At 39.6% G+C, this 12848-nt stretch overlaps 1 protein-coding gene across 5 annotated transcripts in view; it reads left to right on the top strand.

Moving 5' to 3' along the window:
- Positions 1 to 11907, top strand: part of LOC126035444 (F-BAR domain only protein 2-like) — a 131304-nt gene extending 119397 nt beyond the window's left edge. For 4 of the 5 annotated variants that reach the window (XM_049794012.1, XM_049794010.1, XM_049794011.1 and 1 more), the window contains 4 exons: positions 2470 to 2669; positions 4900 to 4964; positions 7404 to 7568; positions 7805 to 11907. In XM_049794012.1, coding sequence (XP_049649969.1) covers positions 2470 to 2669; positions 4900 to 4964; positions 7404 to 7568; positions 7805 to 7827 — 453 coding nt within the window. In that variant the 3' untranslated portion in view covers positions 7828 to 11907. Of the gene's footprint in view, positions 1 to 2469; positions 2670 to 4899; positions 4965 to 7403; positions 7569 to 7804 lie in introns of those variants that run through there. The other variant, XM_049794014.1, reaches the window with a different exon arrangement.
- Positions 11908 to 12848: the final 941 nt, after the last annotated feature.

The following is a 12848-nucleotide window of genomic DNA, read 5'->3' as shown; positions in this document are numbered from 1 at the left end:
AAGTTGAAGTCCCCCACGAGAACAAGGGCAGACGATTGTGAGACTACTGCCAGCCGCTTGTAGAATGATTCATTCGTCTCTTCAGCTTGGTTGGGTGGTCTGTAACAGACTCCCAGCACAATATCTGCCTTGTTGGCCTTCCCTCTCATCCTCACCCATAAGCACTCAACCTTATCATCACAGTCGTGGAGCTTTGTACAATCAAAACACTCCTTAACATAGAGAGCCACCCCACCACCTCTCCTTCCTTGCCTATCCCTTCTGAAGAGCTGATAGCCATCCATTGCAGCACTCCAGTCATGGGAGTCATCCCACCATGTTTCTGTGATGGTGACTAAGTCATAGCTATCCTGCTGCACAATGGCTTCTAGCTCCTCCTGTTTATTGCCCATGCTGCGTGCATTGGCATAGATGCACTTGAGCTGGGCTATGGATTCCACCCCCAACATTAGCATGCCGCCCCAGGCTCATCTCTGGTGCTCCTAGTTTTATCCCCTTCCCCCTTCAAACCTAGTTTAAAGCCCTCTCTATGAGCCCCACCAACTCATGAGCGAGAATCCTTTTCCCCCTTTGAGATAGCTGGACTCCATCTGTCGCCAGCAAGCCTGGTGCCATGTAAAGCTCCCCGTGATCAAAAACCCCAAAATTCCACCGATGGCACCAGCCTCTGAGCCACCTATTAACCAGGTGTGTTTTCCTGTTCCTTTCAGTGTATTTCCCTGCCACTGAAGGGACTGAGGAAAACACTACCTGTGCTCCTGATCCTTCCACTAATCGCCCCAGTGTCCTGAAGTCCCTTTTGATTGCTTTTGGATTACTCTCTGCAATCTCATCACTGCCAACCTGCACAACCAATAGCGGGTAATAATCAGAGGGCCAAACCAGACCAGGGAGGCAGCAGAGTTCCCTGTGGGATGTGTCAGGTCTGCATATTGGGCCCTCTCTTCCCCTCAGAAGGGAATTGCCCACAACAGTTACTCTCTTTTTTCTCTTAACAGAGGCTGTCAGAATGCGTGGGGCTGACTCACTCAACCTAGGCAGCCCCCTGGATAGGCCTTCATCTACATTCTGATCTTCATTGGCCTGGCCCTCAAGTTCCAGAGCCCCATACCCGTTGTGTAGGGGTAACTGGGAAGGTGAGGGAGACCAGGAGGGGATTCGCCCGTCTCCCCAAGCAGGAACCTGTATCCATTTCCCTCTATCTCTTAGGTCCCCTCCTGCCTGGTGGCAACTGGGCAGGGGATCCTCTGCTTCTTGTGGAGCCTCCATGTGCTGCCTCTGCCTCAGGGATGGTAGGGTGCGGGTCCACCAATCTATCTCCCTCTCACACTCCCTGATACTCCTTAACTTTTCCACTTCCTCCTTCAGCTCTGCCACCAGGCTGAGCAGATCATCCACCTGGTCACGCTACACACAGGAGTTGTCCCTGCTGCCCTCTGGTACCAGTGATAGGCTCAGGCACTCCCTGCAGCCGGAGACCTGGAAAGTTGCATGTTTGCTTGGCAGCTCTGTCTCTCTCAGTCACCACATTTTTCCTAGCAATGGCTTTCACCCAAGTGGCAACCATAGCTCGGTCTCCTTCTGAGGACAGTGCCCACTGCATGAGTAGTCTTCTCATGCTGGGAAGGGGGCTACGCCCTGTTCACTGGCGCTGCTCAGGGTAGTTTAAATCTCCGCAGTTGCCCCTGGTAACGCCCATGCCGTGTCAGCCCCTCTCACAAGAGCTGCCGGCTCTGGATGGGTCTCTGCTCTTCCTCGGGGTTCCCGACTCTAGGAACCTCCTTGTCCGCCTCAATCTAGTGCTTAGCCACCGAACTTACTGTTGCCGCTGCTGGTCTTGTCACCGGCATGCGGAAGCCCTGGCCAATAGAAAGCATTCTGGGCTGCCAAGGAAAGGTGAGAGGGGACATTGGGGCATAGAAGGTTCCTCAAGTATACTAGGAAAGTGGTAGAGGTACAGCAGGGCAGTAGCACAAGCTCAGCTACAGAAGCAACAGCATCCAACTCTCCTGCAGCAGGAAAATAATGCATTTAATAGGTAAGAACTATTTTGCTGGCTGCCCATCCAATGATGGGTATTGCCTTCTGCTGCTGGCTGGGCAGCTGAATTGGTATGGCACACAACTGTTAAGGATGAAGTCATTTTGCTGCAAGCATGTTTCTTGTGTGAGGCAGAACACAAGACTAGAACAAAACTGTTTTGACTTATGAAAGCCAGAACAGGAAGGAGCCTCATGGGCCAGAGCGAGTTTAAACATTTTTTAAATTATTTTAATTTAAAATTAAAAGAACAGGAATTACTTTAGGCTACAACAGTCTTCAGAATTCTGAGGTTAAGGGCTCAGAGGTCAATTGTTCTTTTGGTCATTTGTCAGGATTTAGAGTTATACTCATTACCATCATTCCCTAATTCTGCCCAAAAGGGGAATATTTTAATTAAGCTGCTTTCAATGGTTTGTACTTTTACAGGTATCTTCAAATGGCATCCAGTCCACTCCTTTGAATCTTGCAACTTACTGGAAATGTAATGCTAGCACTACTGATGTGAGAGTGGATTATAAATACAATCCAGAGTCTATGAATGTGCCTAGTATGCTGTCTAATGTCCAGGTTGTGGTACCAGTAGATGGAGGAGTAACAAACATGCAGTCACTTCCACCTGCAAAATGGTAATATTAATACTTTTCTTTTTATTATTTTAAATTCATTTCAGTTTATTCATTAGTATCAGCCTGAAAAATGTCACTGGAAGAAACAGCTAATTTTTTTTCCTCTTGATAAAATGCGTGGTATCAGATGTTTAGGACATTTTCTGGTCCAAAACAGATCATGTACAGCCAATTCACATAAACTCAAATGAGACTATATGCACCCATTCCAACTGTGTAATAATATAAGCCTTTCTGAAATTTCCAATGTTTGCTTTCTTTTGGCTAATAGACAGGATAGATATTTTTAATAACATGATTTGAAACCAAAATATCTTAATGGTTAAAAACCATTATATATATGTGTGTGTGTATAATATCCATCTATATACATTATATAGAGAGAGTAGAAGGCATGCAGTTCTTAATAAGATTTCTTGGTTCTTCTAGCTTAAAAATTAACTTCTAATTGAAATGGTTTTAAAACAAACTTCAGTAACTGAGGAGTTCTTCATAAGCCTGGTAGCATCGTCTCTCAGTTCAAGCATCGTGCTGATTATCTGACTTGCAGCTACCTGCTGCCACCTTCTAAGCCTGCAGACCATTTAGAGCAGCACTTGAAAGCGACGAGACATATGTCTCGGATAATTACGTTTGTGAAAACAAGCAGAGGGTAGCAGGGCTAGGCAGAGCAGGACATCCCTGGAGCAAAAGGTGAGCAGAATTCAATCACTGTGCCTGTGGTTTGGCAGCACATAGGTACCTGCCCAACTGTAATGTAATTCCTGGACTGTTTATTTCCAAGAGGGACAAGAGGGTCTTTTTAACATGAAGGTTAAGAGGGCAAAGAATACGAAGTTGAGGGAAGTCAGGCTTTGTTAACCTTATTACTTATAGATCAGTTTACCTTATAAAGCAAGGTTCAGAAATAGAATAAACCTGGTGTATTTTACAGAAAGGTTCTGATGTTTCTGGAGGCAATACATTTAAATGTGTTAATTGGACAAAGTGGTAATACAGTATCATTTTAAGTGGAAAAAATCCTAGCAAGACTGAATCTTTCTTGACTTGGTATTTCAAGGGAGTAATACTTTTAACCAAATCACCTTAAGTTTATTCTGAGCAAGGGCAGGTTCAGTATCCTGCCTGTACAACTTGACTAGACTTTTGGTGAAGCCAGTCTCCCCCCTCTCTGCTCAGGCTTCTTCCACAAACCCCTCTAATGAAACCTGAGTGAGAGCAGGAATGCCCACCCAGAACACCTAGTGTTAGCTAGGAAGACTCAAAACTTAGTGACAGTTTCATTGCAGATTCATTGGAGTGAGGGACTTGAGCCTCAGGTATTTTCTCTTTCACCTAGGTAACTACCCAAGGCCAGAATTTTGAGCCTTGAAAGCTGACAAAAAAAATACAGTCATGTCCCAGGCAACTCTAGTATGTGTCTCCTGCTATATGTTTGGTCTAGTGGGTTGGGTGATGGGGTTTTGTTTTTTTTAAGAATAAATGTTTTATAATTCAACCTCCTGCAAGTAACCACTACCATCTATGCTACTTGTGTGAGCATTTCACTCCTGCTACACTAATGCCAAAGACAGTTTCAAACCTATCAGCACTTCAATGCTGCTCACAGCTTTAAGTTGTTGACTTTTCTTTGATGGAACAGCTGCAAAGTGCTTGAAGAGTTAAAATGCCCTGTCAGCTTACGGACTATGGTGCTTGGTGCCCTTTGCTTTTCTGCCCCTTTACAGCATCAGAAGTTAGCTTAAACCCTGAGTCACTTCTGCCAACTAGTTTTACTAGAATGGAAATGGAATTCACACAGCCAGGAGTCTCACATAAGGGAGAACAATCAGCATTGCTCCCCCTCATACCATCGTCATGAAGCATAAAGACCCAGCTTTCAAACTTCTTCCAGCATGTTTGGCCTTTCCTTACCCTTTGAGACCACAGAGGGTTTTGAATTGTGAAGTAGAGCCATAACCTGGGCATAGGACAGTGTTAACTATATAAAAAGGTGGTATGTGCATCTGAGCTCTGCTGCAAGCTCAGGGGCATGCAGACACACCCTTCTGTTTTCCTGTTTGCTTTGTATAGTTTTCCACAAACTCACCTTAAAATGATCAAATATTTTTATAAACCTCCACTGAGAGATGTAGGTTATACGCACATGGTCTGTAAGGTACCAGTGTAAATCTAGGGAAATAATATTCTAAAAATTGGTGCTTTTAACTAACCTACCATTCTCTTACAGGAATACAGACCAGACGAAAGCTTATTGGAAGATATCTAGCATTTCAGAGAAGTCCGAGAATGGAGGCAAGTTGAACTCTTGTTTTGTTTTCTTGTACAGTAACAAGGTAATCATTTTAGCCTCTATGTCCTCATGCCTGTTTACACTTGCTGTATCCTGTTTATCAGTTCACCTTCTCAATGAAATTCCTCCTGAGAGATTCCATTAACAGTGAGATGTAATAATATTAACTAATTATAAAAAGAAAAATAGCGAAGCCCCTTGAAAGCAGCTAGTACCACTATTTTAGTTTAGACTGGGCAAGGAAATTATTACATCAGTGCTATTTGGAAATGAGCAGTTATTTAAAGGAAAATACATTTAATATCTGTGTTCTGGTTTTCCACACACTGACAACTGAGATAAAGTAGAAAAAGGTAAGTGGAAGAACTGGGGGAAAGAAAAAAAAATAAAATCTAAAAGTCCTGTGCTGAGATAGGCTCAACTATAGATGATTCTTGACCAACATTTTGAGGGTTTTCATTTTGACCATATACGATTCCAGGAAAAAAATAAATCTATGCACATCTGCTCAGAGTAGTAATTTATATAGCATTTTGTAAGGTACCAATAGTTGTACTCTGCCCAGCTGCCTTTCCCTGAGGTCCAGCTGATGTCATAGCCCTTGTAGCCTTTGCAGATGCAATGTCTTTCTGAAGCAGAAAAACATAAAAAGGGAGGCATCTCATCCACAAAGCCTCTGTGGAGAAATGGACTTGCAGTGTAACGGAAAGGCCTTTGGCACTGTTAAGAATTTAGTGAAGGGAATTATGAAAGCACAGATTTGCTTGTAAATATGACTGGTTTCATATAGGAACCACAAGCCTGGGAAGGGAAAACCTCTTGTATTGCTGCAAAGACTGCAAAGCTGTGGTAGTCATTCAAACAAAATCAGAGAGAATTTGATCTGATAGAGGTTATTGCTGTAGTCTGGTGTATTTTATCATTCACTGACCTCACAGTTCTTTGCCATCTGTCTACCATTATGATTATGTAGGGATATCCTTCTCTTTTTTCCTTTACCAAACTGCAGAGCTTCTTTTAAAAAAAAAATCATACTAAAACATGAATGCAGCCAGATAAAGAGCTACTGCACACCTGCAGAGCAGCATAAAATTGGCTTCCAGTGATGCAGATCATGTCTTGTGTGTGTTCAGTAGACTTGCACATATCCCACTGCTTCTGCTATGTTCCCTTTTCTTCCCATCATCTTTCTTCCCCTTTTCTTTGAGTATAAACACTTAGTACTCACAATTCAGTGTATAAGAGGAAGTAATAATATGCTAGTCTTACACATATGGAAACAAAGGGAGAAGTTGCAGAAACACTCTTAATATTAGGGCAAATGTCTTGAAGTCATCCTTAATCTGGTGTACAGGGTAGTAAAATGTTTTGGGTTTTTATGTTCCAGTACATTATGTGAGCTGTCAGTTGCAGACAGAGATAAAACACAGAATAAACTTTCAAAGCATTTAAATATATGAGTTTCCATACTTACAGTGGAAAGAAGTTCCGATTTACCCAAACTGTGACAGACCTACTGAAGAAATGAAATGGACTTTTAGCTACATTTATGAAGAACAAGCCATTGCATAAAACAATTTCATGCATCAATTCCTGCTTTTACCCTAGTAACATTTCAGTTACTAACTTTCCTCCTCATTTAGCAGTTTCTACTGACTAGTTGTTTTAAAGAAGTAAAAATACTTTACTTTCACTCCATTAATTAATTATTTAAATCTTTTTTCCCCAGCATATTTTGCAAGAACAAGAAAAGACTTGTTTAAGAACTAGGAAAAGAGACCAGCAATAATGTTGGGGTTTTTTTAAATTTCTTGCATTGACTACAAAGATGTACTTAAAGTAATTTTGAACTATTACTACTTTATAATGGCACTGAAGTGAACTTGACCACTGTCTATGAAAAATCAACTGAAGTTTTTTGGGAAATGTATTTAATCAGACCTTGTCTTTATTAGAAAAAATCAGAATTTCTTTCATCTGGGTACATTACTGTTCAGCTGCATTTCTTCCAATGGTTTTGTTCATGTACATTCATCCAGGCAGATTGTGACAACATTTAAATATTCTGATGTACTTTCAAATCTGCTAATGAAAAGTACTACATGCAAGATAGACCAGCAAGCATAAATGATTATTATAGGGAACAATCAGGTATTTAATGTAATAAGAGATTACCAGGCTGTCTGATATACACATTCTTCTATGAGTGTAATCTTGTAGAAATGTGTATTGCTTCTCTCTGAATCATTCACTAGTCACTGTCTTAAACAGAGTATTGGAAAAAAGAGAGTTGTACTCTCTTCTGAAAATTTATATAGGACTGCCACTAGGAATAGGTCTTAAATATCACCATGTTAGTTCTACTTCTTACTACTAAAAATTTGGGGAGATCATCTTGGTCTTGCAAAACAACCAGCCTTTCAGTTTTGTTATTTTTATAGGTTCTGGATCCCTCAGGGCAAAATTTGAACTTTCAGAAGGACCCAGTAAACCAGCAACACTTGCAGTGCAATTCATTAGTGAAGGAAGCACCCTTTCAGGAGTAGATGTAGAGCTAGTAGGCACTGGCTATCGACTTTCTCTCCTTAAGAAGAGATTTGCCACTGGTAAGACACTGACATACTTATATATTCAAATTAATATGATATATTCTATAGTGCTAAATTATAAAATATGAAACTGTTAAATAAGTGATGCATAAATAATTATTTTTCCTCAAAAACATGACTGAAAACTGTTTCACTTTTTTTGTTCTTCCATAGTTAGTCAAACTGCTCCCAGGAAAATACTGACACAATCTGTTTTATCTACTGACTGCAAAAAACCTACCTTTATTTTTCAGGACGGTATATGGCAGACTGCTGATGAACCTGTGGAAGTCATTGGATCAAAGGAGTGCAAGAAGCTCACTCTGCCCTTTCTACTTTTCAAACACTCTTTTAACATGCATTAATTTTTTTAAAATGTTGACCTACTTTGAGGATGAACTACAAAACAGAAAATGCACTTTTAAAAGTCATTTTGCAAACTTTTTATTACTTTATAATAGCACTGAAGTTAATTTCAACACTGTCTGTAAATGATCATCTGCAATATTTGGAAAAATTTGTTCAAATTTTAGTAAATTTATATAGATGAAGTCAAGATAATAATCAATAGTTGTAATGAAAGTATGAATTTGTATGTTATACTGCAAACATTAAACCTAAACATGTAGGAAAGCAAGTAAGAAATATTTGATCTTTCCATAAGTAATAATAATTTTTCAGATTCTTTAATTGCCAGTTTTTAAAGAAAACAGAGGCAAAGTCTCATGTAGTTCTTCCATCCACTCATGCCATAAAACCAGCTGAGTTAGAGATGTATAAAAAAAAAAAGTAACTTGATGCCTGTGTATCATATATTATTAACATGTAAATTGTTTTATATAGGGTTTTTTCCTAAGTGCAATGTGTTACAAAATTGCAAAAGACAGAAGAGAATTACTTCTGCAGTTAGTAAATTTTATGTGTTGTGATTGTTTGAATCAATGCTGTAGATTTAATTTATTTTTATATGAATTGCATAACATTTGTGCCTTTAAAAAAACAAACCTGTGCCTATCCACTTTGTTATTCACATGCCTCAATTCCTTTTTCAAAGTTTGGCTCTTCATCAAGAAAGCACGATGTTTGTATAATACATACAATTTTATAAATTCCTTTGACTGGGATTTAGAAGTCAGATTTGCAAAACTGGAGATTGTTTTAAAAGAGGTTTAAAATGCTGGTTTACTTCCTCATGGGGTAATTGCAATAAATGCAGCTGTAGTAAAGGGAGATGCATCATGCAGGACTTTGAAACTTTGAGACAGTAACTTTAATGTCACCAAAGATGAAAATCCTGAAAAATCACAGATGACGGTAAAAGCAAACAGCATTTCCTTTCACTTTGACTGCAAGTCTTTGGAATTTAAGTGCTTTGAGGGTTGTGTGATGTGAATGTAAATATATTACTTTGGGAGGAATAGCATTTTAGAAGGGTATTTTATAGCAGCAAGATGACAAGTACTGCCATTTCTATTATTTTAAATTTTATCTAAACCCACCAATTTTAACATTTGTATTGTCATCTAATCTGCTTGCCACAGCCTTAGCACAGGGAAGTGACACATTAGTAACATCTTTTAAAGCAGGTCACTAATTTAGAAAATATTTTATGTATTTGTATTATCAAGTGTTTTTTCAATGCTGAAATCAAAAGTATTAGGGCAAAATAATTCAATAACCTACAAGTGCGAATTTTATATGACCATTTTGAATACCAGTATCTATTTCAAATTCTCTATTAAAACAATAAAACTTGCTTGAACCAGTAATTAATTGACTGCTGAAGTTTTACAATAAATTAAGCTTTGTAGAGGCTACATAAATTCTAATGTATACTACACACTTTTGCAGATAAGAGTTCCATTATTACTTTCATTTCTTAGTTAAGTAGGTCTGTTTCAGCACTTTTAAACTAGGTGATTATACATACATTTGCATTGGGTGCAGGTTGCAACTTTGAAGCCATACAAGTTTATATAGACTTTTTGTAAAGAAATTAAAAACAACGTTAAAAAGTACATGTGTCTGTCTGATAAGAAAACCATATGTAGCAAGCTGGTTCTTGCTTGTGTATACAGCACTATCCTTTGTAGCTGCCTCCTAAGAAAATTAATTTGTAAACACAACTCTAAAGGATCTGAATTTTTATGGATTGTTACTACATCAGACTGTAAATTAGAGCATACAAGTTTATCTTACAAAAATTGTAAATACTTCTGATTTTTCATAAAATATAAATTTAAAAAAATTTTGCATTCATAATAAACATGTAATATATAATTTAAATACTGATTTATATTGCTTATACTTTCGCAGTTAGTCCCACAGAGCTTCTAAGCAATAATAGAACAAAACTATGCCTGTATTGAACATTTTTAAAGTGTTAATTGATTTGTAAGTGATAAGTAGTAGAGATAATCAGTACAGGAGAGACATGGACCTGTTGGAGTGGGTCCAGAGGGGGGGGCCACAAAAATGGTCAGAGGGCTGGAACACCTCTCCTATGAAGACAGTCTGAGAGAGTTGGAGTTGTTCAGCCTGGAGAAGAGAAAGCTCCAGGGAGACCTTATAGCAGCCTTTCAATACCTAAAGGGGGCCTACAGGAAAGATGGGGACAAACTTTTTAGTAGGGCCTGTAGCAATAGGACAAGGGGTAATGGTTTTAAACTAAAGGAGAGTAGATTCAGACTAGATAAAAGGAAGAAATGTTTTTACAATGAGGGTGGTGAGACACTGGCACAGGTTGCCCAGAGAGGTGGTAGATGCCCCATCCCTGGAAACATTCAAGGTCAGGTTGGACGGGGCTCTGAGCAACCTCATCTAGTGGAAGGTGTCCCTGCTCATTGCAGGGTGGTTGGACTAGATGACCTTTAAAGGTCCCTTCCAACCCAAACTATTCTGTGATTCTACGATAATATATGAACTCTTTTATATATTTAAAAACCACCACAGAGATGATAGGTGGAAAGATGACTTCTGCAAGGAGTTGCATCTTTACTAAACTGAAATGCCTGAGATGTGCACAATGACTTGTGCCTTTACTAAATTGGTATGCTTAACTAATAACTTAGATTAGGCCTAACTGTGGATATACTTATCAGAAAAATCTCGACTTTGTAAACATGACCCGTTTTCTCTGAATAGTGCTATCAAATGCTGTACATTCCCTAACTTCCTTAATAACCATATATTTTGTTCAGTGCACAGGAAAAAAATCAGTGGGAAGATTAAAGTAATCTTTTCTGATTTCTTATGTTCCACCAGTCCAAAACAGTAGGTGATTTAAGTACTACTTTGGCAGTCTGAGAATAGTCCTTCCAAGCTGCGAGCACAGAAACAAAAGTTGAAACTGAACAAATGCATGTTTGACTCTGTTTCTTTCCTACTTAATCCCACAGCCTGTATAGTTTAATAAGTAATGACTTAGTGTGACGGTCTGACAAATTATAGTCAATGTCTCAAACATTCGTTAAAGAACTTTGGTGGAGAAAACAGCCTCTGTAAAAATGCTGGAGTTTTGTAAACAGGACAATGTGGCCAGAAGAGAGGGCCCCACGGAGGGTGGAACCACACTTCTCCAAAGCCACAATTCCTTATCTTAAGTGACCAGGAGAAGGAGCACAGCATATGTGCCTGGAGGAGGAGGCCCCATGGAAGATGGGACTGTGCTTCTATCTTAAGTGGTCATGCCAGCAGAAAAAGAGAGGCAACTCTGCAATGAACCTCCCCCCCGCAAAGCTCACCGACCAATTCCAGAGAACCCCGGGAATGGGACTGCGCATGTCAAGACCATCAACTAACACACTATAAAAGAAGGGAGAATGAGTTCTCAGTGAGCGCCCTCCGGAACTGGATCTCTACACTGGCTGGACTAACGCTGGACCCAGGACTGGTGAAACCCTTTTCTTCTTTCTTTCTTTCTTTCTTTCTTTCTTTCTTTCTTTCTTTCTTTCTTTCTCTCTTTCTCTCCTTCTCTCCTTCTCTCCTTCTCTCCTTCTCTCCTTCTCTCCTTCTCTCCTCTCTCTCCCTCTTTTCCTTCTCTCTTTTCCACAGTCCCTACACCTCATCCTTTTAAACATAAACTGTTGACCAAGTCTGAGACTAGGAGTGGATCTAGCCGCCCCTGGGCTCCTCTTTGAGAAGGAGTCCAGAAAGCAAGGGGGTCTGCTCTGAACCTCGTGACTCAACAGAAGGGCTCTCCTGATACATTTCATGTTCCTTTTTCCATTTCTTTTTCTACACCTTCCTACTCTTCTCAAACAGCGGCTTAACGACATGTTGCAAGGTTCATATTGATAAGTTCACGTGTACTTGGGCAAGGTTAGCTAGGTTGAATAAATGTTGATTGTTGTTTGAACTCCCCTGGTGTCGTTTCACCTTAATTCTGACAAAGGAAATCCATGAACCTGAGTCGCTCCAACTTTGGGACGCGACACTTAGTAAATTGACTTTTTCAGCTGGCTGGATATCATTTCAATAAGTACCATTCTTGTCATGCTGGAAAGTAGTAGTCCAAGGGTTTGATTCTTATCTTTTGTTGGCAGGCAGGACTGAAGAATGCAAGTGCCCTATGGTCAGACCAAATGGTCCATCTAACCTAGGACTCAGTTCAACAATGGCAGAACAGACTATGGCAAGGAGAGCTCACAAGCCATTTCCTTTCTACTTCCCCAGCATCCTCAGTTATTGGTTAAGGATGTAAAAGGGTACAACAGTGCTCAGTCCTTCTAGTATTCATTTATCTTAAAGCATCAGAGATCACTGCTCTGGCACTTCTGTTAATATTTGACTTTTGTTATTGTAAGCCAATGCCCACATACTACTCACAACTACTATAAACTGGATTTATACTGCTCAAGCAGGTTTTTGATAGTATCTAAGTACATGATCAGGTATTTTTTCAGGCATAATCAACTATCTCTACCACTGCCAAATATTTATGTAGGGTATTTGAAGGAGCTAAGATATTTGATTATCAACTGGAACAGCATGGGAGTTACAAGTGGGATGGGTTTTGCCATCTAACTAGAAAGGAAGGTCTTGCATTGTGCCAAAAAGCATTACATTTCAAGTCTTGCATGTTTGAGAAGCTTAAGATAGGCATCTTTGTGTACCTTTTGTTTTCTTGGAATTGCTAGATAATTGGTTTCCATTTCAGTTGTCATGAAAAGGCAATTTTACTTTAGAGCATGCAAGAAAAAACTCAGAAATTCCTCCAAGGATAGAGTAAGCTAAAAACAGTTCAAGGTACTAAAGCAGCAAATAGCATATTTACTGTGCAGTGCCCTTGATTGGATT

This window comes from Accipiter gentilis, chromosome W (genome assembly GCF_929443795.1).
Source record: "Accipiter gentilis chromosome W, bAccGen1.1, whole genome shotgun sequence".
In the NCBI taxonomy this organism is placed as follows: Eukaryota; Metazoa; Chordata; class Aves; order Accipitriformes; family Accipitridae; genus Astur; species Astur gentilis.
This window is presented reverse-complemented; position numbering and strand designations above follow the sequence as displayed.